Raw genomic sequence first — 21,605 nt, forward strand, 5'->3', positions numbered from 1 at the left:
TCTCGCAGCCCCACTGGGCCCAAGGCTGAGAGATCCCAGATATGAATTTGGTCAGGCGAGATCTGACAGCCAGATCCACCAATGCCCTGAAGCCACAGTCGAATCTATCCCGAAAACTCGATCCTGCCCGCGTCCGAGCTCGACGATGATCGGGGCGATAACCTGGACAACTTCGGGGATAGCCTGGAAGATATCATCGATCGAAGCACAGGGAATGGGAGATATCGGCCGCAGAATTGTAAAGGGAATCCCCTTTCGGCATGAAACAAGGTCCCCATGCGCACACCAATGCTGGTTCTAGTCCAGATCAAGACGGTCTGATGAGTCGAGACTCTGCCTTCGCGAGATGTTAGTGGGCCGTAGTTGATGTACATGGTGTAAGTTTTCTGCGATTGGTTTCATGAACAGCTTGCTCATTTGCGTTTAACTTCGTAGGGATATTCCATGACGGTTGAGAAGCACATTAGTCCAAGACCATGGCCGCAACGTCTTCGCTGTATCTTCTTTCCCTCGCAGAGGCGGTCCACCACAAATAAGCCCTCGTCAGCCAGCTTCTCAGCAAGAATGTGAACCAGCCACAGTCTTTCTGTGTCCCCCAGCCAAAAGCGGCTTCTTGGTAGGCCCTGTCGATATTTGCCCTCCTGACTTTCTCATATGTGCGGAAGACTTCGTCCGGTCCACTATCAAACCCGGATTCCATGGCACGAGCAAACAAGATGGCGTCCTCCAGGGCATAAGCTGTACTTTCGCCTTGCGGCGGCATTGCATGAGCAGCATCCCCCAGTAGCATCGTGCGTTTCGAGCACCAATTGCCCCTTGGAGCGAGCTTGTAGACAGGATAGAGAGTCCAATGATCTGCTGCTGCCATGAGGGGTTCGAGGAATCCGATGGCACTGCCACCAAATCGAGTTTTGACGTCCTGCTTAATCCTCTCTTGTTCAGCGCTGCGGGCCAGCCAACCTTCCCTTGACTCAACGTCTTTCGTCTCGGTGATAGCTGCCACGAATTGCTTCTTCCTAGTCGGCTCGTAGTAGGTGGTCATGAGACTGCCGCGCTGTGACTGGCACAAGCCTGTGTCTTTCCAAGGAACCGTTGCTCCTTCCTGCAGGTCTGCAAACCCGAACACTGCAGCTATGCCGGTGTACAGCGGTTTTCTCTCAGGGTCGACGAGGCTGGTTCTGACAAACGAATGAATCCCATCGCACCCGAGAAGCAAATCCGCGCTCAGTGTCCGACCATCATCCAGAACAACAGTTACCTGGCTGCCAGTTTCGACAATCTGGGCTGGTTTGCAGCCATACTCCAGCCCAACGTTGTCGAGAGCTTTGACAGTCTCAGTAAGTGACTGCACCAGGTCTGCGCGTAGGATTCTGAGTCCCTTGAATGCGGGCTCGCCTACTCCGACACCGTTGTTGCCGGTGAAGTTAATGTCACCGAGTCTGGCGCCCGTGTAGATGGTGAACAGTTCAATCTTGTCTATGTCGATCCCCAAGTCCCTTGCTCGAATATGTGGTAGGGCTCCAAGGTGGTGCAGGCAGCGTAGGGCATTCGGTGTCAGTCCGATGGCACCGCCGATTGTTGAGGGCCGTGGGCGAATTTCAATAATGGTGATGTGTGGTTTGTCGGGAAGCCATTTGGTGAGAGCCAATGCTGACGAGAGGCCAGCGATGCCAGCGCCGACAATCACGACGTTCATCGTGGAAGGTCGATACGGGTGTGCTGGTGCGTAGCAATGGATCCTCGGAGGACGCCATGCTTCTGAGGCCTTTGGGGCTTCTTTTATACCCTACCTACCTTACGGCAGCTGAAGCTTCGGCTATTTGCAGATCTAAAGTGCAATGCCATGGCATGGGTGGGTTGCAATTGGACTCCTTCTGAAAATGGCAGGCGGCCGTATTCAAAGCTGGTTTATTGGCCGGTGTTGCTAATTAATGCCGCTGATGCGCTAGGCTTCTGTACTCGGTACATCCAGCCCAGCTCTCTCCCTCGAGCCCAAACACCAGGCAGAAGCTCTTACAGGATACTCTCCACATGCGGGCAACCAGGTGGATAGACAAAATAAACCAGATTCACTGATATCTGCTAGCACAAGCCTAGACATTGGAACCCAACCGTCGACAAACCGACCAGAAGTCTAGCCTAGTCCAGCCCTTGTGGTCTTTACGACGTGCTTGATGGCTTCGAGACTGCCCTTGTTTCCGATGGCGCCTAGTCCCACGCCTTCTACCCAGCCCATTTTTTCCAGCATCGCCCGACCTTTATTGTCCGCACCTATCTCTGGGGCAGACGCTCCTACAATGTCACCGTTCATGTACGTGGCACCAGACGCGGCTCCACCACCCCCTCTCCTGGGTTTCGCCGTGCTAGATCTTGGTGTACCGCGCTTTTCGTAGGCACTGATTCTTGTCCTTGGGAAGAACTTTCCGAGGCTCATCAAAGCGTCGATCTCCCAAACCGTATCAATCGTGTATCGGGGAGTATGCGGCCCCTTGGTCAAGATAGGGTAGCGCCCTATGCCATGGCCATCCTTGCCCTCGGATTTTGACTGCAACTTGAGCGACTTGGCAAGCCGATGGACTGAAGCCCGAGTTGCAGCATCCATAGGCGCCAGCTTCAGCGTCGTGACTTCCTCAACCAAAAATTGTCGGATTTCTGCTTTGATGGCGACAGGATGACTGCGTTCAGATGCTTCTAGAAGAGCAGCCTCGCGCTCCTGAAGCTTCTCGCGCTTGCGGGCCGCCTTCTTTTCCCGGTCCTTGTTCCAGGTGTTGCGAAGACGTTCAGCGAGTTCCTCATCCTCGACACCGAGGTCGAAAGGCAAGTCCGACTTGCGTCCCTTTTTCTTAGGTCGGAGACTGGGTCGGTCAAAATCCATAATGTCAAAGGCCCCGTATGGATCCTGATCAAGGGCATCGGCGAAAGCAGTTGCAGAGGGGAAACTGTCACGCTCGCGTCTGTTTTTCTTTGACTTGGTACGGCTGGAAATGTGCTTCTTCGAGGAAAAAGGGATGAACCCATCGCCGGCTGCAAACTCGTCGTCGTCGTCATCAATCTCGTCATCTTCATCAATTTGGCCGTCGAACAAGAGCAGCTCGTCGCCACCCATACCCAACTCTTCTTGCTTTGCCAATGCTCGCGCGATCTGCTCGTCCGTCATCCGCGCGGTACGATCTAAGAAGCGGTCGTTTTCCTCATTTTCGGATTCTATTTCATCATCAAGGTCATCCAACAGTTCGTCAGCGTCTGAGGATTCCGAGTTCGTCGAGTCTCCTGTAGTCTCTTGGACTTTCATGGCCCGTATTTCCTCAAAGATACGGATCTCCTTGACAGCAGAGGCCGAGTTCAGCTTTCCGTGTGGGACCCAGCGAGGATCACCAGTGCCTTTGCCAAGTGGGCTCACGAGGTACTGCGGACCGCTCGGACGTGTGCGATATCGTAGAACATGGCTGATTTCAACAACCTCCTCGTCGGTGGTACTGAAGTCATCAAAATCTTGCAGATCGGTAGAGTTCCAATCGATGGCTTGGTCGACGTTGTTAGATCCTTTGGCAGGGGTCTTGGTTTGGTTGGGTCGCAAATGGACCTTTTGCTCAGTAGCGCCATCAAAGAATCGAAAATGTTCAGTTCTTCTCCCAGTCTTGACCGTGTGGTTATCTTCAGGGATTTTGTCCTCGTCACTGTCGTCGTCGTCAACTGCTAGATTGGCAATGTAATCATTAATGATGGCTTCTTCCTCTTCTCTTCTCCGAAGGCTCTCGGGTCGACCTCGAGGACGACCGTGGCGGTCGAAATTTTTGTTTCGACGTGGAGGCAAGACATTGCTGAATTTGTCCAAACCGGACGAGCTGGACTCGCGAGTGGTGATACCAGCGGTGGGGAGAGAGCTTTGAGTTGGAGGCTTCTTTTTCACAGATCTAGGTTCGCGAGGAATCGTAGGCTCTGAGCTGGGAAGGAACGCTTCAGCGGGAGGCTTCGGTGCAGGGTTCTGTCGCCCGGTAAAAAGGATCTCTTCAGAGGATTGCGATGAAAGTGAGTCTCTTTTTGCAGGAGGCTTTTGTCCGGCTAATTCGACTAAAGGATTATTATGAATAGGTGACTGCTCGCTCTCTGATACACGTGGCTGAGCCTTCTCAACTTCCGCTTGCTTGTCCGGTGGCTGTTCAGACGATGTTGCTTCTTTCTGGGATTGATTGTTCTCTTTTGCGACTGCAACTATGTCTTCTTGCTTTAGATCTCCCGCACTGATAAAAGTGATTCTCTGTTCCCTGAGTCGTGTAGATCCCCATGACATAGCATGACGCTCAGTGTTCCTAGCCGTCTGAGTCATGCTCAACACAGTGTTGCGAGGATAGGGAGAACTTGAGTCTGAGAAGTCTTGCCAGTCCTGCAGAAGACCGCGGCGTTGGGCATTGGGCACTGGGAAATCTTGTCAGGACGCGAAGCAAAGACAAAGAGTTTTGCCCTCGATTTACCTTTGTTAGAGGAACTCGACTGGCTGTGTCTCCATGGCGAGGGTGAGTGATTCTGCTGCCCCCCATCACCTTTCCTTCGGGCTTGCGCTCGTTGGCGAGCACCCATGATGGGCGGGGTTGCCCCTCTTCCGACAGCAGACTTGAGGTGAAGATGGTTACCAAAAAAGTGAATATCGTAGAGTAGACAGGGTAGAAATACAGTAAAGTGAACATTCACAAGCTATTTGCCAAGTGCTGACCGTGAATCATGGATAAAGATGAAGAGTCGTGTTTCGATGCTTGAGAATTGGGGGTACGCAGAGTGCGCCGGGTGCAGTCCTGGCTCGAGTGACGATCGTAAAACGCACCCACAAATTCCACCAGTCACACTTCGCCCGCTGCCCTGGTGGCCCAAGGTGGCCCCCAAGGCGCTTGGATAAACGACTCCACCCCCAAATTAAGCCTGGTGATGCCTCTAGGCAAGGCTAGCAAGGCTGACATCCGCCGGGCTGCCACCACCACCGCCCGCCGCTTGCCTGCACCTTGACTGCGGTGAACGTCACCTCGCTCCTCACTGCATGCTCCTACTCCCACGTCCGCGCTACAATCTCAGGCCCTGCTTCGCTATAGCATATACTATCGTTAGTATTGTCCAAGCAAGAAAACAACCCTTGCAAGAGCTCCCCGCCTAGACCGACGTCGACAACCTGGAATCCCTCCGAGTTCTGTTTGCAACCCGGCTCCCCTCCAAACCACTAGACTTGTCACTGATCCTACCTGCGTCCAGGCAGAAGGACGATGACTCTCTGATCCTGGTGCAACCAACAAGCCGGCTTCCTCAATCGCTCACACCATTTGGTGCTCTCCTATATGCAATATCCTCTGGCCTTCAGAGCATCCCTCTCCCCACCATCCCTTTCCAGGCCCAAGGCGTCATGAATGGCGTCGATGTTAAGCGCTTTGTGCGCTACTTCTATGACCCTCCACCAAAGTACGATGACATTTCCGGCACCTCTATATGGCTGTTGGGAAAGGAGTATCAGGCCACACCGCCTAAGCCAGTTACAATTACAGATCACGACGATGTGGTCGAAGTCGAGTCTTCGTCAGATTCGCGTGACCCTTCTGATGCTAGTGCTCTGTCGTCCACAACAGATGCAGCTACACAGCAGCAGCCTTATGAACCTCAAGCACAGAACACAAGTAGTTTTGACGATGCTCAGCATGTGACGGGCGGAAATAACCTCCCTTCCTTATCGAACGACCCTTCCGATCGCGGATGGCCCATTACATTTCTCGACGACTTCGAATCTCGGATATGGATGACCTACCGTTCCAACTTCACGCCCATCCCTCGTTCACAGGAGCCCGGTTCCAGCGTATCCTTATCCCTGTCCGTTCGCCTACGCAATTTTACCGAGCGGGATGGCTTCAGCAGCGACACGGGCTGGGGATGTATGATCCGGTCGGGACAATCTCTTCTGGCAAATGCGCTTGTCATGCTCCATCTAGGCAGGAATTGGCGACGGCCTCACACCTATACCAATCGCACGTCGTCTCCTCCTCCTTCAAACGATTACTCCCTCGACTCCCCTCACTCAGTTCAAACACAAAGCGAAGCTTCCATCCTTTCGCTCTTCGCCGACTCCCCACTCGCTCCGTTCTCCATTCACCGCTTTGTCCAACACGGTGCTTCCGCCTGCGGCAAACACCCGGGTCAATGGTTCGGCCCTTCTGCAACAGCTTCCTGCATAAAAGAACTGTCTGCCGAGTGCGCTGCCGCAGGGTTACGAGTCTACGTGACGCCATCCGCGAGCGAAGTTTATGAAGATAAGTTTCGCCACATTGCACGCGCCTCTGCTACGGATCTCACCATCAGACCTACATTGATACTTCTGGGAATAAGACTAGGGCTGGACAGAATCACACCTGTCTACCACGAAGCCCTCAGAAACAGTCTCACATACCCTCAGTCAATTGGCATTGCAGGCGGCCGTCCATCCTCATCACACTACTTTATCGGCTGTCAGGGTGACCTCTTCTTCTACCTCGACCCGCATGAGACCCGCCCTGCCCTGCAACATCACCATGACCCCAACGATTACACCGAAGAAGAGATCTCTACGTGCCACACGCGCCGTCTCCGCGGGTTGAGGATAAGTGAGATGGATCCATCTATGCTCATCGGGTTTCTCATCAAGGACGAGCAAGATTGGGAGGATTGGAAGAGGAGAATAAAGGAGGTCAAGGGGAAGGCGATTGTGTCGGTTTTTGACAAGGAGCCGCCGGTGCCTGGGGAGACAAAGGAGAGGAAAGAGGCAGTGGACGAGGTGCAGACCTTTGATGATGAGGATGAGGATGATGAGACTATTACTGTCACGGGCAAGGAGGATGAACAAGCCAAACGTGAGCGCGAGGCAGACGAAGATGGAATCAAAGTCGACCGCGAAGTTGAAGAAGGGGAAAGTAATACAATGCATGTTGGCGGCGATGTTGGGAGGGATCCTCCCTATATTGACGGTCTTGCGCGAAAGGAAGATACGATCAAGGTCCCCTGACCACGGAAAGATGTGGTCAGCGGGATGACGAGTACGATGCTATGCTACGCGTGAGAAGGGTACAACTACTAATACGGCTAACGACTGTCGGGGGGCTTTGGAGTTTCTGGATTATTTTTGGCAAAGGGCAATGGGGGGCAAAGGTCAAAGACTATGCGAGAGACAAGACGGTGAAAATGTCCTCTTCAGTCTCGTCGGTGTTGCTGGTCGGAATTCGAACCCATTCTGCCCTACTCATACTCATGCTTGGGAGGGAAGTAAGTCTGCCCGTATCGGCGAACATTGCTTGGGACTTGAGCCTCTCGCATTTCTGGGCGACGTTGGCAACAGTCCTGTTGTTTATGTTCACGTGGTCCAATGTTCAAATATGTGGCACCTCTAGCGCGTAACCCCTATAGAACGCGTACCAAAACAATCCAGTTCCAGTCAAACCATAAAAAGATTTGGGGCGGCAAAATCACTTCAAACGCAGCGCCGAAAAAGGGGACCAAGAATGAACGATTGGTTTCATGCTTTCAATTTGAATCACAACCCAGTCCATGAAGCTGGAATATCTGTGACTTCATGCTTCAGCGTGGCGAATATTGTACATAGCGCGAAAGCTTCTCTCTGTAGAGACTCGTAAAGCATGATTGCTGTTGATGAGCAAGCATGACCGTCGACAGCTCATCACATTGTCAATAATCCCCAGTTCCCATGACGCATCGTAATGTGTTGAAAAACCCGTGTCAACACCATTGTTCCGTTTGTGCCCAACCCCATTTGCAGAAAAGACACACGCAAAAGCCAACCAAGAACCAAGTACCCCCCACGAATTTATTGAAACCAGTTACTTGCTTTGAGAAGAGTACTTGGTGACAGCCTTCGTGCCCTCAGACACGGCATGCTTGGCAAGTTCACCAGGCAGGATCAGTCTGACGGATGTCTGGATCTCTCGGGACGAGATTGTAGACTTCTTGTTGTAGGCAGCAAGTTTGGAGGCTTCAGTGGCGACACGCTCGAAGATATCTTAGGCAAAAGTTAGAACATAGTGCGACTGGAAAGGCGCGGGGTGGCTTACCATTGACGAAGGAGTTCAAGATGGACATGGCACGGTTGGAAATACCAGTGTCAGGGTGGACTTGCTTGAGGACTAAAACGCGTCAGTATGGGATGCGAAATTGACCCAAAGTCGAGGGATCGGAAGCTTACCTTTGTAGATGTAAGAAGAATAGGTTTCCTTTCGCGTCTTGCCTCGCTTCTTCTTGTCACCAGATGGGGCGGCGGCGGTCTTCTTGCCAGCTTCTTTTTTCTCGGCAGCGGGAGCCTTTCCAGCTGGGGCCTTGCCGCCAGTGGTGGGTTTCTTCTCAGCAGCTTTTGGAGCCATTTCTGGTGGTGAATTTGATTGCGCAAAAAGCGACGATAGATGGAAGGATGTGAGATGGAATTGATTGATGAAGGAGTATGAGCGTGATGAGTGGTGGATGGATGAAGAGGGAAGGAAAGATGGAAGTGTGAAAGGTGGGTGACGGCGACTCTTATACCAGGCGTAAGTGCGAGAGGGAGGGCGCGGGTTGATGCGAAGTGGCAGTCGCAGGCAGCTGCTGGCTGGGGGGGTTGATCCAGCTCGCCAGGTAACGGATTGCGCGATTTTCTCTGCGTATTGTTATTGTGTCGATTTTGCCGGTTTTTGAGCCAGTCACAATGCAGGATCAATCTTCTTGGCGGAAAGATATGGTAACGCAATGTAATGCAGGCCGGTATTGTCAAACTCATCAGAAAAGTCGATTTGGATCAGTCGCATCCTCGCGCCGCCATTGGCCGAACCCCGGCAGCGTGATCCAACGCCCTCCTTGGCCTCGTCTCCCGCTGCCCGCTGCACCCTCTCATCACAGCTTTCTCCAAGGTTGATCTGGAGGCGCGACTCAATTGCCCACCACTCCCGTCGCCGCCTATTCTCATGCCTTTATAACTGCCCCTTCCCTCCCACCTTCCATCATCGACTCCTTCTCTCCTTCATCCATCGCCAACCCAAGCTTCCATCGCGCATTTGCACCAGCATCCATCATTCCATCTCTACAAATTCCGACTTCCAAATCCAATCCCATTCACCCTCAATCAAAATGACTGGCGGAAAATCTGGTGGCAAAGCCTCTGGCTCCAAGAGCGCTCAATCGTAAGTTGTCATCCTTTTCATCTTGTCATGTCACATTGGGTTCTCATGCCATGCTCACGGGCTGGACTTCACATCATTCCAAGTCGCTCTTATTGAATCATGCTGATTCTGTCGCAGCCGATCTTCAAAAGCGGGCCTTGCGTTCCCTGTCGGGCGTGTTCACCGTCTCCTGCGAAAGGGCAACTACGCTCAGCGTGTTGGTGCCGGTGCTCCCGTCTACCTCGCTGCTGTGCTCGAGTATCTTGCCGCTGAAATCCTCGAACTTGCCGGCAACGCCGCTCGTGACAACAAGAAGACCCGTATCATCCCGCGCCATCTTCAATTGGCCATCCGAAACGATGAGGAGTTGAACAAACTGCTTGGGCATGTCACAATCGCCCAGGGTGGTGTTTTGCCCAACATTCACCAGAGTATGTCTTCCACACATTGTGGAATATGCACATGATACTGACTGCTACAGACTTGTTGCCAAAGAAGACCGCCAAGGGCAAGAATCCCAGCCAAGAGCTGTAAGCTCGTTCTGCGAATTATTTCTGAACTGGGTTTTGGAATGGGAGTTTCACGACAAATGCGATCACAACGCGGGGTTTCAGGGGTTGGGCTGGCCAGGTTTCACAGGCCTTTTTTTCAGAGTTTGTGCTTTATCATCGGATGGCAGGGTTGTGTACATTATGCTCATGGCATGCCTACTATCATCACGAACATGGATAGGAATGCAAGAAGGGGCATGAGATATGCGAAAGGCAAAGCAAATGGCTTTGCGAATGGTGATCATTAGACAGTGAATTCAATGATCCGAACTCATGGTTATTCATAATTTTCTGCTCAGTTTCCATTCTAAATGAGTGCAGATGGTCGAAATGCAGATTTCGGGTTGGGTAGCACGATATCAGCCTAACAGGTGGACGCACAAATCTCACGGACTAAATAGAAAGCTGGATGCGAACGCGTCTGAACAAGGCCCAGGCCCACGAACGAACCGATCTGGAAATCAACCCTAGAAGAGTAATGGCAGCGCGGCCAGCCTGCCAAGAAGATTGAATTGGCAGGATTGTGCAATGCTTCCAGAGGCTCAGTTCTCAAGAAACAGAGTCAACGCAGATCTCGAGAGATGCGGCTCTCTAGAGCCCCCTAGCCCTTGTCGCAAGCCAGTGTCTGCGGGAAACTACACTCTTCTCCAATTCTTTGTGACAATATGTACAAGTTCCCGCTTGTGTCCGTGAAACCTCCGACCACCTCATAACCTCTTGACGAACTCTCTTGAAGGTGGAGGCAAGTCTGGAGCAGGCAGATTCCGTTCATATTTCGAGCCTGTAAACACCACGGATGAGCGACTGCATTGAATGGGTCTTGTGGAAATTCTCACCTCCTGGGGCAGTTGGTGGTCTGTAAGGGTCGGGATGTTTCCATTTCTCCAGCAGCTTCTCTGTCTCGTTGAAGAGTATCTATTTTCACCACAGGTCAACAATGTGCTCCATGTATCCGGCGCTGGAACCAAGTGTGAATGAAGAAGGTATTAGCGTACTCTTTGTTGCCTCGGGTCTGTAATGTTTTTGTTCGCGTCAAAAAGTGAGCGGATATACACTGCTTGTCCGCGCCAGAGGTTTCGTTGTACAGCCCAGTCAAGGGCGAGCTTCAGCGACCGTCGATAGAGGCCTCTAATCAGGATTGAGTGAGCAAGTCGGCAAACAGTGTGCGGGTTTCTTTTCTTCGAAGCACTTACCGGACAGCCTTGACATGAGGACTGAGCGACGCCATGCTGAATGGCACTGGGATCTTCCCCGACACTCGCTCAATCAAGAAAAGAAAGCCAACTATCACAGAGTGGTCGTGGACATCCAGGTGCTTTGCCCAGTTTTCCACCTGCCACTTCTGTGCTTCAGTCGAGAGCTAGACGTCTTGTTGGAGGCTTCGGGTGAATCTGTAATTGAGATGAGTCGATTGGAGATGCAGTCGCACCTTCACAGGCTTGGCGTCGAAGCTCTTTGCCGGTTCTCGTTGCTCTCCCGAGACGCAATTCCACTGGCAGAGTGGAGCACCCAACTCAGCCTGCGCGACTTTTGCATCGGACGTCAGTGTTGGTGCGAATGCCCAGGACAGCCCAATTAGAGCTCTGAAAGAGCTTTCCCTTCCGGTTTACAAACTCAGAGGTCGATCCTCCCGCCTCTTTCTTCAGCGGAAACAGCATATAAAAAGGAAGTGCTTCGTATCTCCACTTCCTCTCATTCTCTTCTGTCCAAATCGGCGGTGCGTCCGCCTCGCATGATACAGCCCTAAGCTCCTTCGCTCTCGGGAGCATCGACCGCCCTCCTTGTCTTGTTGTAGTACGGTCGCCAGACCAAGTTCCAACATGGCCTCTCTGCGGCTTCGACGGACGCCAACCTTGGGCTCTGCGCTTGCACTCCCAAAATGCGGCCCGTCTCTACGTACCCGCACCTTCAGTGTTCTAAGATCGAAACCTGCGTCTCGACAACCCTGCGTTTCGAGCTTGCGACCGTCTATTGTGCCAACATACGCCTCCCTCTCAAGGTATCAGCAATTCAGTACCTCTCCCACTCACTACGAAACGATTGTGAAAGTGCCTCAGATGGCCGAATCGATTTCCGAAGGTACCCTCAGCAGCTTCTCAAAACAAGTGGGTGATTATGTCGAGCAGGACGAGGAAATTGCGTCTATCGAGACGGACAAGATCGATGTCTCTGTCAATGCTCCCGAAGCTGGCACAATAAAAGAATTTCTCGTCCACGAGGGAGACACTGTAACTGTCGGACAGGAAATTGCAAAGCTTGAACCAGGTAGTGGAGGTGGTGGAGGTGCTAAAGAAGCAAAGGAAGAGCCCAAGGCACCTGCTTCGGAGGAACAGCCCACAAGCTCGCACCCTGAGCCAAAGAAGGAAGAGCCACCTCCACCGCCGAAAAAAGAGGAAAGGCCCGCACCGCCAAAGGAAGAGAAGAGGCCTCCTCCACCACCTAAAGAGGAAAAGAGAACTGATGAATCAACAACCGGAATTGAGTCGCCATTTGGTAAGGGCACGAGGAACGAAAACAGGGTAAAGCGGCTATGGCGATATCTTTTCGACCAAAGCTAACTTTTGCCCAGGTCAAAATGAACCGCATGCGTCTGAGAATCGCGGAGCGTCTCAAACAGTCCCAAAACACCGCAGCATCATTGACCACATTCAATGAGGTGGACATGTCCAACATTATGGAATTCCGGAAGAAGTACAAGGATGAGATTTTGAAGAACACCGGCGTCAAACTCGGTTTCATGAGCGCTTTCGCAAAGGCCAGCATTCTAGCCATGAGGGAAGTGCCTACCGTCAATGCTTCTATCGAAGGTCCAGGTGGCGGCGACACCATAGTGTACCGAGATTTCGTGGATATCAGTGTCGCGGTGGCTACACCTAAGGGCCTAGTGACTCCTGTGGTTCGAAATGCCGAGAGTATGGAGATGGTTGAGATTGAGAAAGCCATTGCGGATTTAGGCAAGAAGGTAAAATGATAATCACCAGGTGGATGAATCTGCTGCTAACCCGGCACGCAGGCTCGCGACGGAAAGCTCACCATTGAAGATATGGCGGGAGGTACCTATACCATCAGCAACGGCGGCGTCTTCGGGTCAATGATGGGCACCCCCATCATCAATCTGCCTCAAACCGCTGTCCTGGGCCTGCATGCCATCAAAGAGAGAGCGGTGGTCGTCAACGGCAAAATAGAGATCAGACCAGTGAGTTCACCTTTAGGAGGCGAGCACCAGAGACTGACCTTGCCCAGATGATGTACCTTGCGCTCACTTACGATCATCGTTTGCTTGATGGAAGAGAAGCGGTCACATTCTTGGTGAAGATCAAGGTGAGCTTGGTGAATTCCATTCGCTTACTATTGTCTCTAACATGGATTGTAGGAATACATAGAAGATCCACGGAAGATGCTCTTGGCATAATCTCCTGGTTGACGCGAGGTCTTCGTTGGGCGGTAGCCTCCATGGAATGGATTGTACAAAACCCGAAAATACAGCACTCTTTGTTTGCCAGATGCATTTGAGCAGGGACGATAGGCACCCGACAGGCACTCAGCGCACCTGTTCCAGATGCGCGGTCGAATCCATGAGTAACAAAACCTGATTGCTTGTGTTCTTTTGCCCTCGGCTCGTGAAACAAGGTCTTGCCTCGTAGTACGCCTCCCTTGAATAATACTATTGCTACACTTTACGACATCCGAGGAAAGGAACCACCAAGCATTCTCGTCTTCCAGCACCGTCAGTCATTGTCGAGCTCTTCCACCGGCTCGTTGCTATGCAGGAAGACCTGTCGTCCTGGCGAGTAACATACCTCATGTCGGGCGAAGGGACTCGTGTATAAGCTCAAAGTCCAACTAGAGGTGTTTGCTCCCCTGCCATATATTCCCCACCAGATTCAACATCGGTGACGAAGACACGGACCCTTCAGGAGATATCTATGTAACACTATGATGCTACGTACTAAGGATAAATTCCCTCGTCCTCCTGTGGAGAGGGAGGGCCCTTCTCACAATCCGGAAGAGTGGGTTTATGCCCTCAATATATATATCGACCGGGAGTCAAGCGCAGATCCATCACACCTCCCAGGTATGGAGACGGTAATTGCGTGGTAGATAGGTCCTCCCAAGGCAGAGAGGCATGGCGACAGCTTTTGGGTTTCCAGACAGCCTACAAGATTTCCTCAGATATCTTGCCCCGAGTACTCCGTATGCATACCGGTATTGGTCTGTGGAAAACTGCTGTTTCAGGTAGGATCCCTCATTCGCGCTGCTGTTGCGGCCTTTGGAGTCGAATCGAGTCGATAACACAACCCGCTTCAGGCTTTCCGGGCAATGTTCCATACCTGGTTCAAATTCTCCTTGTTCGGTTCGACCAGGAGCACATTCGTATCATGTGCCTTGTCTCTTGTCAGGAGGTTGTTTGACAACAAGACGTAGTTCGCTGCGGGTCTGGTTCCGGAAACGCCGGGACGCACGCACTTTCATGCACGGCTGGTCAGTGTGCATGCAGCATCCCGTCTCTGGACAAAAATTCCTGAGCCGGACGGAGAGGGATTGTCCAAGCCGATCTCTCGAGAGATGCTCTGACTGCCTACGCACATGCAGACTACCATCCCAGGAGCATACTGGGTTGGGGGGGAATGGTAGCGGCTCAACCTACTCGACGGTCGTTGGTTTTGTTTGGGGGGGTTTCTTATTTTACTAGAGAAATTAAAATAAATTCAACTCTTCATAAGACTCGAAGTAATCGTCCGGGGTTTCGCCCGGGGAATATCTGTGCCGTAGCTGTCTGCAGGGGACATGTCAACCCATATCAACAAAAGTCCAGGTAGGCAGAAGTACCCCTGAACATGTGCGAGAGATCAAGAAACACTGTAATTGTCTCCTTCGATGCCCAACTCGCCAACGTAGGTGCTCGGCTCAACTTCGGCACAGCATCGATTAGGCTGGACAGACAAGGCTGCGGCTGTTAGTGTAACCCTCTCACTTCATCTCTTCACACTGGAGAGCACGAAGAAGCTGCTCCACAGTTGATGAATAGTGGTGATCATAGACCCATAGTCTTTCGGGGAGAATGGTTCAATTTCTCACTTACTGGTCCTCTCTCTCTCTCTCTCTCTCTCTCTCTCTCTCTGTATGTATGGACGGGTTCTCCTCTGGAGGATATATGAAAGGTAGAGGGAGATGCCACCGAGTCTATAGGTAGCTAGACCGAGATGGAGTCTACAGAGTCTGTCTCGGTTCACCAATAGACCCGGACCGAGTATCTAGGATTTACTTAAGGAGCGCACGAGTAGAGTCTTGTCGCCTGTCGTCTGATACACGGCGCAAAGAAAAATTAAAGCTGGTATGGGATTAATTCCGAATGAACAGAGCTCGCTATGCTGCGACATCACGGACGACACCGACGAGGATAGGCTCTCTCCAGTTATTGTCCATCGGTAGCATAGCGCTACGCGGGTCATGCCCGTGGGACCAAGCTTGGAAGGGAGACCAAAGCCATACAGTCTGAACTTCAGCCAGGAAGACATGATGACCAGTACGGCGGATCCGGAGTTAGTGATCTGGGAGATCGGTGGACAACGCTGTAAAGCAGTCGAACGGGTTTGGGTTTTGACAGTCCTTGGGGATACGGACACCCCCCCTCCTTTGCTCATTCCTCGACGTCAGACTTGGGAATAGTCTGGCTGTCGTGCATATACATATGAATAAAGAGCGCCTGGAAAAGCCGAAGAGCGAATGAATAGTCAGCGTCACACTGCAAAGCAACCAACCCTTGTCAGATGCAAGTAGTACAACTCCCAACTCGTATTCTGACTAGGACGTCTGCATCTTCAATGCCGCCGCGATAATCCCCAACCCCATCTCTGCAGATGTCCTACATGACCGATTCAACACGTTGTCCTCTTTCCCTTTTCCCCCGATCGAGGTGCCCACCAAGAGAGTCTCCGCTCCGTTCCAGCACATCTTTCTCCTTCCGACATTGAACGCTTCCCAGGGCTCAAAACCATGGAGGAAGCCGATGTACGCCTTAGACATTTTATCTTGCGTCGCACTGATGTTCGGGTGGACTCGTCCCGGAGGTTCACAGAAGGTTAATGGTACTCCAAACGAGTGCCACGAGTACCCATGGAGCGGGCCTGGAAAGGGGTCAACGACCGAGATTTCATAGGCATATACTGTGGTGCCGTGCTTAGCGGCTTCTGAAAGCAGCTCAATTGTGGGGTGGATGAATGTCTCCTCTGTCGCCCACTCGGTGAGTGCTTGTAAAGCGCTTTTGCCATCGGAGCACAGAGCGCCATCCGCGATTTCTGGTGCAAGATCGCGTACATACCCGACAAGGGTTGTATCTGGCAGATTCTGGAACGGAGTAAGAAAGAGTGCTGCTTCATCTTTTGTATGGCCCATGATGATCCTCGAACACCATTTAGGTATGTGGCTCCAGGAGACTGCTGACTGGCTTTCGCCACGCTGTGATCCATGCTCAAACCAGTTGGGGTCCTCAATAGGCAGTGAGACGCTGCCGTCAAATAGTTCTAGAAGTCGATCTGCGGACAAGGCTCGCAAGGTAGCCAATTTTTCAGTGCTTGTCGCATGTGACGGTAGACCTGCTAGTTTGGCAAGTTGATCAAATGCAGCTTGTGCTTCTCCAAGCGTTCTCAAACGAGGCCTGGGGCTCGACTGAATCAATGCTTGATGGAACAGCTCGTGGCCACCTCTCAGGTGGCAAAAGATCGATGCAGCTCCGGCGGACTCGCCAGACAGGGTGACCTTTGAGGCATCTCCCCCAAAATGATGGATAGACCTTTGGATCCACTCAAGGCCAATGCGTTGGTCATTGAGGCCCTGATTCAGAACCGGAACCTCATCAAGAGATTTTGCTTCTTCTATAAGCTCCTTCGAGGCCAAAAAGCCGAAAATGTTCAGACGGTAATTGAGAGCCACAACAATGATGGGCATTCCTATATCCATTGACCTTCTCACAAGGTGATTACCATCTAAATGACGAAGTTAGCACATAGATATGCTAAGTTGGAGATTCAAGCCAATGGGGCGTACTGAATTCGGTCGTGTTGTCCCCGTTATTGAAACCTCCCCCGTGTATCCATACAAAAACCGGTAATTTTGGGTGACTTGCGGAACCTACACACTGAGGTGGAACATATATGTTGAGATGCAAGCAAGTGGTCTCTTCGCATCTCTGAGACATTGACAGTTTCTCAAACATGTGATGCATCATTGGGTGGATGTTGTCGGTCTTTTGTGGGCACCGTGGCCCATAACGTGACGCATCTAGCTGTCCATGGAGGAGACTAAGGTCGGTTCGCCTGGCGGTTCGGAATCGAGCAGGAAATTGGGCGTAGGGAATTCCTAGAAAGTTGGCCACACCTTGTTTCGATATGAAACCATTGACATGTAGATTCTCGGCCCAGAAGCCGAAATTCTCTCTGAAGTTGTCAAGTGATATGCTCTCCATGTCTGGCACTTCCTGGTTATAGATGTCTCGCGGGCTGGGGAAGAAAAGAAGAGGGGATCCACCTCAGATATTGTTCGCATCGACGTAGAAAAAGAAGCGCTAAAGAAGAAAGACTTCATTCCTTGGTGGTTGTGGTACTCACCACAGAGAGTACGCACACTCAAATGTATAGTGTACTTGGAATGGTGGACATTCCGGTAGGACTCTGAACGGGTCGCGGCTCGCCGGCGGTGAACCGCAACAAGGACGGCGGTGTCGCAGGAACTCAATATCGGACGCACCACACTCATGCCAGTCGGCAAAACGACTCGGTTCTGAGAAAATAGTTGTCATTGGTAAACACCTTGCGGTTGGTCGGCGATATACCGCGAGGCTTGAGCTAAGAATCCCAAGATGGTCAAGCGAGCACTTGCCTTCCCATAAAGGGCGTGGCCAACAGTTAGGATGGGGTAGGAACTGGGGAAGCGGACGGGAGTGGTCAAAATATTGCGGCTCACCGCCGACGAGCCGCAGCCAGTAGGTCTAAATACTCACAATTCTCCTGTTCGGTCGGTTGCTCGCACAGGTCGCAGCATAAAAGCCGGGGAATCCCCAGACTCGAGAGTTCCACAGAAAACTGGAACGAGTCCGAATCCTTAGCTCAACTTCGACAATGAGCACCACAGAAACCACAGATGCCATGGCGTCCACCTCGGGCAGCAGAATCAGGACCATCTTGATATGCTGCTTTGTGATGTGCGGGTCTCTTCTCTTTGGCATCGACTCTGGCGAGCTTGGTGGCTTCCAGGCCATGGTCAGGTTAGCATCTCAAGCTCACTAGGGTGTTGCAGTGCTGACAACGAAAAGCTTCCTGAAGGACTACGGATATTTCGACGAAGCCACGAACTCGTACAACATCCGAACACAAGTACAGACCTCGCTGAACGCCGTATTACTTGTTGGGGCCATACTTGCATCCATCTCGGCAGGCGCCATCGGCACGAGATATGGTCGAAGAGTTGGTCTGATATGGATGGGAATTGTCGCCGTCGTTGGTGTTGTTTTCCAGATCTCGGTCCCTCACGTATGGGGTTTACTCCTTGGTCGTTTCTTTGCCGGAGGTAGGGCTGCCTCTGACCAATTGCGCAGGTCGACTAACATATTTGGGCAGCTGGTATTGGCTATGCGTCAAAGTGAGACTCCCCCCGGTTGAGCGCAGTTGCCAGGCTTCCCGCTTTTACTGAAAGCCGCTCTTGACTTTTACCAGCGGACAGCTAATATCTAAGTGTGTATCAGCTTCGTCCCGATTTATCAAGCTGAAGTTGCCCCAACACAAATGCGCGGCATGATGATTGCTCTATACCAGACTGGTATCAACATTGGTCAACTCATAGGGTCGTGTATCAACCAAGGAACTTACAATATGTCAACAAGATGGGCATATAGAATTCCCCTAATCACGCAGCTCGTCTTCCCCACCATCCTGATTGTGTTTGCCGCCTTCTTTCCGGAAAGTCCACGTAAGTACCTCTGAATTTACTGGCTGGGATTTTGGCTGACCCGGCATCAGGCTGGCTGCTTTCAGTCGGTAAAGTGGAAGAAAGCGCCAGGTCCATCAGGCGACTTCGTGGAAAGACATATCCAGAGCATCAAATACATGCTGATGTAGATGACATCGCCAAACACATCAGGCTCGAAAAGGAGCTTGAAGGCTCCGGCTCCTTCTTGGATGCCTTCCAAGGCAGTGACAGACGCCGCACCCATATCGCCTGTGGACTGCTCTTGTGGCAAGTGTTGTCAGGCATCAGCTTCATCAACGGGTAAGTATATCATGACGGGGCCTTGTGACATAGAGCAACCAGATGCTCACATCGACATAGGTACGGGACATACTTCTACTCGGTATCGGGTATCTCAAACGCCTTTGTTGTCAGTATCATCTCCCAAGTCTGTCAGCTCGCCGGGATCATCGTCATGTTTCCGTCCGTTCATTTTCTTGGTAGAAGGACCATTCTCCTTTGGGGCGCTGCTGCTGAAACCATATGTATGTTCACTTTCGCGATCGTCGGAACCGTTGCTCCCAACAGTATCGCTGCTGCAAGATGTCTGGTGGCTTTTAGCTGCCTGTATGCTTTCTTTTTCACATGGTCTTGGGGCCCAGTCGCGTGGATCGTTGCATCGGAAATTGGATCCAACGTGATGCGCTCCCGTACCCAGGCTCTGGGCTCTGCAGTTTCATGGGCTGGCACTCTACTTATAGCCGTGGTACTGCCTTATTTGATTAACCCAACAGCTGCCAACCTTGGTGCAAAGGTATGCCCACCCCGACATCCTGTATGGTGTTTCCTAACATGGGGCTAAGGTCGGATTCATTTTCGGGGTCACTTGCTTGCTTGGGTTCGTCTGGGCTTTGCTCTTCCTCCCTGAGACCAAAGGTCGTTCTCTTGAACAACTTGATGAGCTTTTTTTGAATGTGAGTGTCGATGAACGCTTGTGTCTGGTAGTTCACTCACAATACACTAGGGTGTGTCTGTGAAGGAATTCAGCACTTACCAATGTCGTGGCCACGTCGAGTATGCAAGACATGGCGTAATCACAACCGCTGAGCTCAACGAGGACACGAAAGAAGTCGTGGCAATCCATACCGAGGATACCAAAGTCGCTTGAGATCAAGACCGGTGTTGATGCAGGTCAACCCTATACCACCTTTCAATGTCGCAATAGCCCAAAAATCTCAGATAAACAATGTCTCAGACTCCCAAATCCAGATCACCATACGGGCTGAGGATAACTCTCTTCGTATTGCATCAGTACGGAATCCCAGTCTGTAGAGTTGAAGAGCACGTTGTTGAGAAATTCTTCACTGTAGAAGACGTCATCTACATCTCGCAGAACGTCCATGGCTTCGGTGTTGTGAAGCTCTCCTTGGTCAATTGTTTGAAGACGCATGACGTTCTTCACCTCAGCTGGTACATGTCGACGTGGAGAGTCCGTCTGGTGAAGGCGAGCAAGCACGGCTGCAAGGGTATGTCCTTGAGACCAGTGGGCACCCCATGACGTGTCTTTGAGTAGAAAGTTCTTCAACGACGTGGCCGATGAGACAGCATTCTCCAGTTCTCGAATAAACTCCTCAGAAGAACTGTGTGTCCTCCGAGCCTCAAGGAGGACATCCACGACAAGCATCAAGGCCCTCGAAGCGCAGTATAGTAGCTGATCGAATCGACAAGCCATGTCGAGATAAAACTCAATGCTGAACCACGTAAGTGTCTGACAGGCTTCCGGAATAGTTGAAGCTGCTTCTTGTGCCAAAATAAGGGAGAGCTCTTTGGAATGACTTGATGTGTTTGTCAAGGCGGCAAGTCCGAGTACAAAAAGGAGGCGGTTGTTATGGTGTAACATGCAAAGCGCTCGGTATTCGGATTTAGAGAAGTGGCTTTGTTCCAAATTCAGGTCTGTCCCGTAGCGGTGTATCTGTTGAACAACTTGCTCGCAGTTCTGGATAATGTCTGCATCGATAGGTCTGCTTGCATAGACTGCTCTTAGCAGTGATCGGAGACAGTGAGAAGCCTCCACAGCGTCACCAAAAAATCTGCTTTCTGAGACGCCAGAGTCGCTTTGCACCTTTCCAAGTCTTGTGGACGAGACGACGACATTGAGAGGCTGTCCCATCATAGCGGAAATGATCGCGTCTTGGAACAGGCATGCTCTCCATAAGGTGCCGTTCAGAAGTTCGTCTTCAGTTATCACAGTCGAGGTCTTGTCTAGGCCCAAGTCCCTAGCCATCTTGCAGAGGAGTCCAAGTCTTAATCCTATGGACATAATGTCCCCGTGACCCTGTGTGATGAGTTCAAACTTGGTCAACGCGAGCAGGAGAGCTTGCACTGTTTGAATCTTGGGCTGATATCGTTGCCGTGTACTGAAGAGGCTCTTCAGCTCATGGGCAATCACTTTCTGAATGTGGACGTAGTCTCTCCAAGAAGCAATGGCGAGATGATGGCGTGCTGCTATGCCGAGGATAACACTTTCGAGAAGGGGCGTGACGGGAAAACGTTGTAGACTTGTGTGGGTGACGACAGGGAATACTGGCTGTATGTGCTCGAAAAAGACGAGGTAGAGATGCTCTTTGACATTTGGGCTAATGTCCAGTGCTGTAGTCTCGTCGGCTGTCGTAATGCTAGCAGACTTGAGGAGATAGCGGGCCTGTAGCATGGCTGGCTCGGGAGGTGGTTCCTTTGGCGTATGTAGGTCCATGGGATGCCCGCCAGCATTGCTAGAAGGGCCCCAGTACACTTTTCGAGAAAAGCCTTTGGGCGTGGAAGACATGAAAGTGCGCTGAGCCCGCGCTGGCCAAAGAATGCCGTCGAACTCGCAGCGAAGGCTGTACTGTCTACATCGAGAGCAGCAGAGAGTAAAATACGGAGGATGTTCGAACTGGCATTTCAACCTGAGTCTAGGAAGAGGCGTTCA

General features: G+C 51.7%; 10 protein-coding genes across 10 annotated transcripts; 4 read left to right on the forward strand and 6 right to left on the reverse strand.

Moving 5' to 3' along the window:
• Positions 1 to 463: 463 nt before the first annotated feature.
• On the reverse strand, positions 464 to 1,696 carry Z519_12033 (uncharacterized protein; the record flags this gene model as incomplete). Its single annotated transcript, XM_016769741.1, has 1 exon — positions 464 to 1,696. The coding sequence occupies one exon, from the start codon at positions 1,694 to 1,696 to the stop codon at positions 464 to 466; it is 1,233 nt and encodes a 410-aa protein (XP_016614066.1).
• A 438-nt stretch (positions 1,697 to 2,134) lies between these two features.
• On the reverse strand, positions 2,135 to 4,578 carry Z519_12034 (uncharacterized protein; the record flags this gene model as incomplete). The annotated part of the gene is made up of 2 exons (XM_016769742.1): positions 2,135 to 4,416; positions 4,473 to 4,578. 2 exons carry the CDS (start codon positions 4,576 to 4,578, stop codon positions 2,135 to 2,137), a joined length of 2,388 nt encoding a protein of 795 aa, XP_016614067.1.
• An 808-nt stretch (positions 4,579 to 5,386) lies between these two features.
• Z519_12035 (uncharacterized protein) lies at positions 5,387 to 7,009 on the forward strand (the record flags this gene model as incomplete). The annotated part of the gene is made up of 1 exon (XM_016769743.1): positions 5,387 to 7,009. One exon carries the CDS (start codon positions 5,387 to 5,389, stop codon positions 7,007 to 7,009), a length of 1,623 nt encoding a protein of 540 aa, XP_016614068.1.
• An 829-nt stretch (positions 7,010 to 7,838) lies between these two features.
• On the reverse strand, positions 7,839 to 8,375 carry Z519_12036 (histone H2B; the record flags this gene model as incomplete). Its single annotated transcript, XM_016769744.1, has 3 exons — positions 7,839 to 8,017; positions 8,070 to 8,141; positions 8,201 to 8,375. The coding sequence occupies 3 exons, from the start codon at positions 8,373 to 8,375 to the stop codon at positions 7,839 to 7,841; spliced, it is 426 nt and encodes a 141-aa protein (XP_016614069.1).
• Positions 8,376 to 9,111: 736 nt separating this feature from the next.
• On the forward strand, positions 9,112 to 9,677 carry Z519_12037 (histone H2A; the record flags this gene model as incomplete). Its single annotated transcript, XM_016769745.1, has 3 exons — positions 9,112 to 9,164; positions 9,282 to 9,574; positions 9,625 to 9,677. The coding sequence occupies 3 exons, from the start codon at positions 9,112 to 9,114 to the stop codon at positions 9,675 to 9,677; spliced, it is 399 nt and encodes a 132-aa protein (XP_016614070.1).
• Positions 9,678 to 10,401: 724 nt separating this feature from the next.
• On the reverse strand, positions 10,402 to 10,922 carry Z519_12038 (uncharacterized protein; the record flags this gene model as incomplete). The annotated part of the gene is made up of 4 exons (XM_016769746.1): positions 10,402 to 10,475; positions 10,531 to 10,609; positions 10,690 to 10,822; positions 10,888 to 10,922. The coding sequence occupies 4 exons, from the start codon at positions 10,920 to 10,922 to the stop codon at positions 10,402 to 10,404; spliced, it is 321 nt and encodes a 106-aa protein (XP_016614071.1).
• Positions 10,923 to 11,514: 592 nt separating this feature from the next.
• Z519_12039 (uncharacterized protein) lies at positions 11,515 to 13,106 on the forward strand (the record flags this gene model as incomplete). The annotated part of the gene is made up of 5 exons (XM_016769747.1): positions 11,515 to 12,213; positions 12,264 to 12,656; positions 12,708 to 12,890; positions 12,938 to 13,015; positions 13,068 to 13,106. The coding sequence occupies 5 exons, from the start codon at positions 11,515 to 11,517 to the stop codon at positions 13,104 to 13,106; spliced, it is 1,392 nt and encodes a 463-aa protein (XP_016614072.1).
• Positions 13,107 to 15,499: 2,393 nt separating this feature from the next.
• Z519_12040 (uncharacterized protein) lies at positions 15,500 to 17,159 on the reverse strand (the record flags this gene model as incomplete). Its single annotated transcript, XM_016769748.1, has 2 exons — positions 15,500 to 16,680; positions 16,742 to 17,159. The coding sequence occupies 2 exons, from the start codon at positions 17,157 to 17,159 to the stop codon at positions 15,500 to 15,502; spliced, it is 1,599 nt and encodes a 532-aa protein (XP_016614073.1).
• Positions 17,160 to 17,811: 652 nt separating this feature from the next.
• On the forward strand, positions 17,812 to 19,805 carry Z519_12041 (uncharacterized protein; the record flags this gene model as incomplete). The annotated part of the gene is made up of 8 exons (XM_016769749.1): positions 17,812 to 17,957; positions 18,006 to 18,259; positions 18,310 to 18,331; positions 18,435 to 18,658; positions 18,709 to 18,958; positions 19,019 to 19,451; positions 19,501 to 19,611; positions 19,662 to 19,805. 8 exons carry the CDS (start codon positions 17,812 to 17,814, stop codon positions 19,803 to 19,805), a joined length of 1,584 nt encoding a protein of 527 aa, XP_016614074.1.
• Positions 19,806 to 19,907: 102 nt separating this feature from the next.
• On the reverse strand, positions 19,908 to 21,461 carry Z519_12042 (uncharacterized protein; the record flags this gene model as incomplete). Its single annotated transcript, XM_016769750.1, has 1 exon — positions 19,908 to 21,461. One exon carries the CDS (start codon positions 21,459 to 21,461, stop codon positions 19,908 to 19,910), a length of 1,554 nt encoding a protein of 517 aa, XP_016614075.1.
• Positions 21,462 to 21,605: the final 144 nt, after the last annotated feature.

Source organism: Cladophialophora bantiana, assembly GCF_000835475.1.
Source record: "Cladophialophora bantiana CBS 173.52 unplaced genomic scaffold supercont1.25, whole genome shotgun sequence".
Classification (NCBI taxonomy): domain Eukaryota; kingdom Fungi; phylum Ascomycota; class Eurotiomycetes; order Chaetothyriales; family Herpotrichiellaceae; genus Cladophialophora; species Cladophialophora bantiana.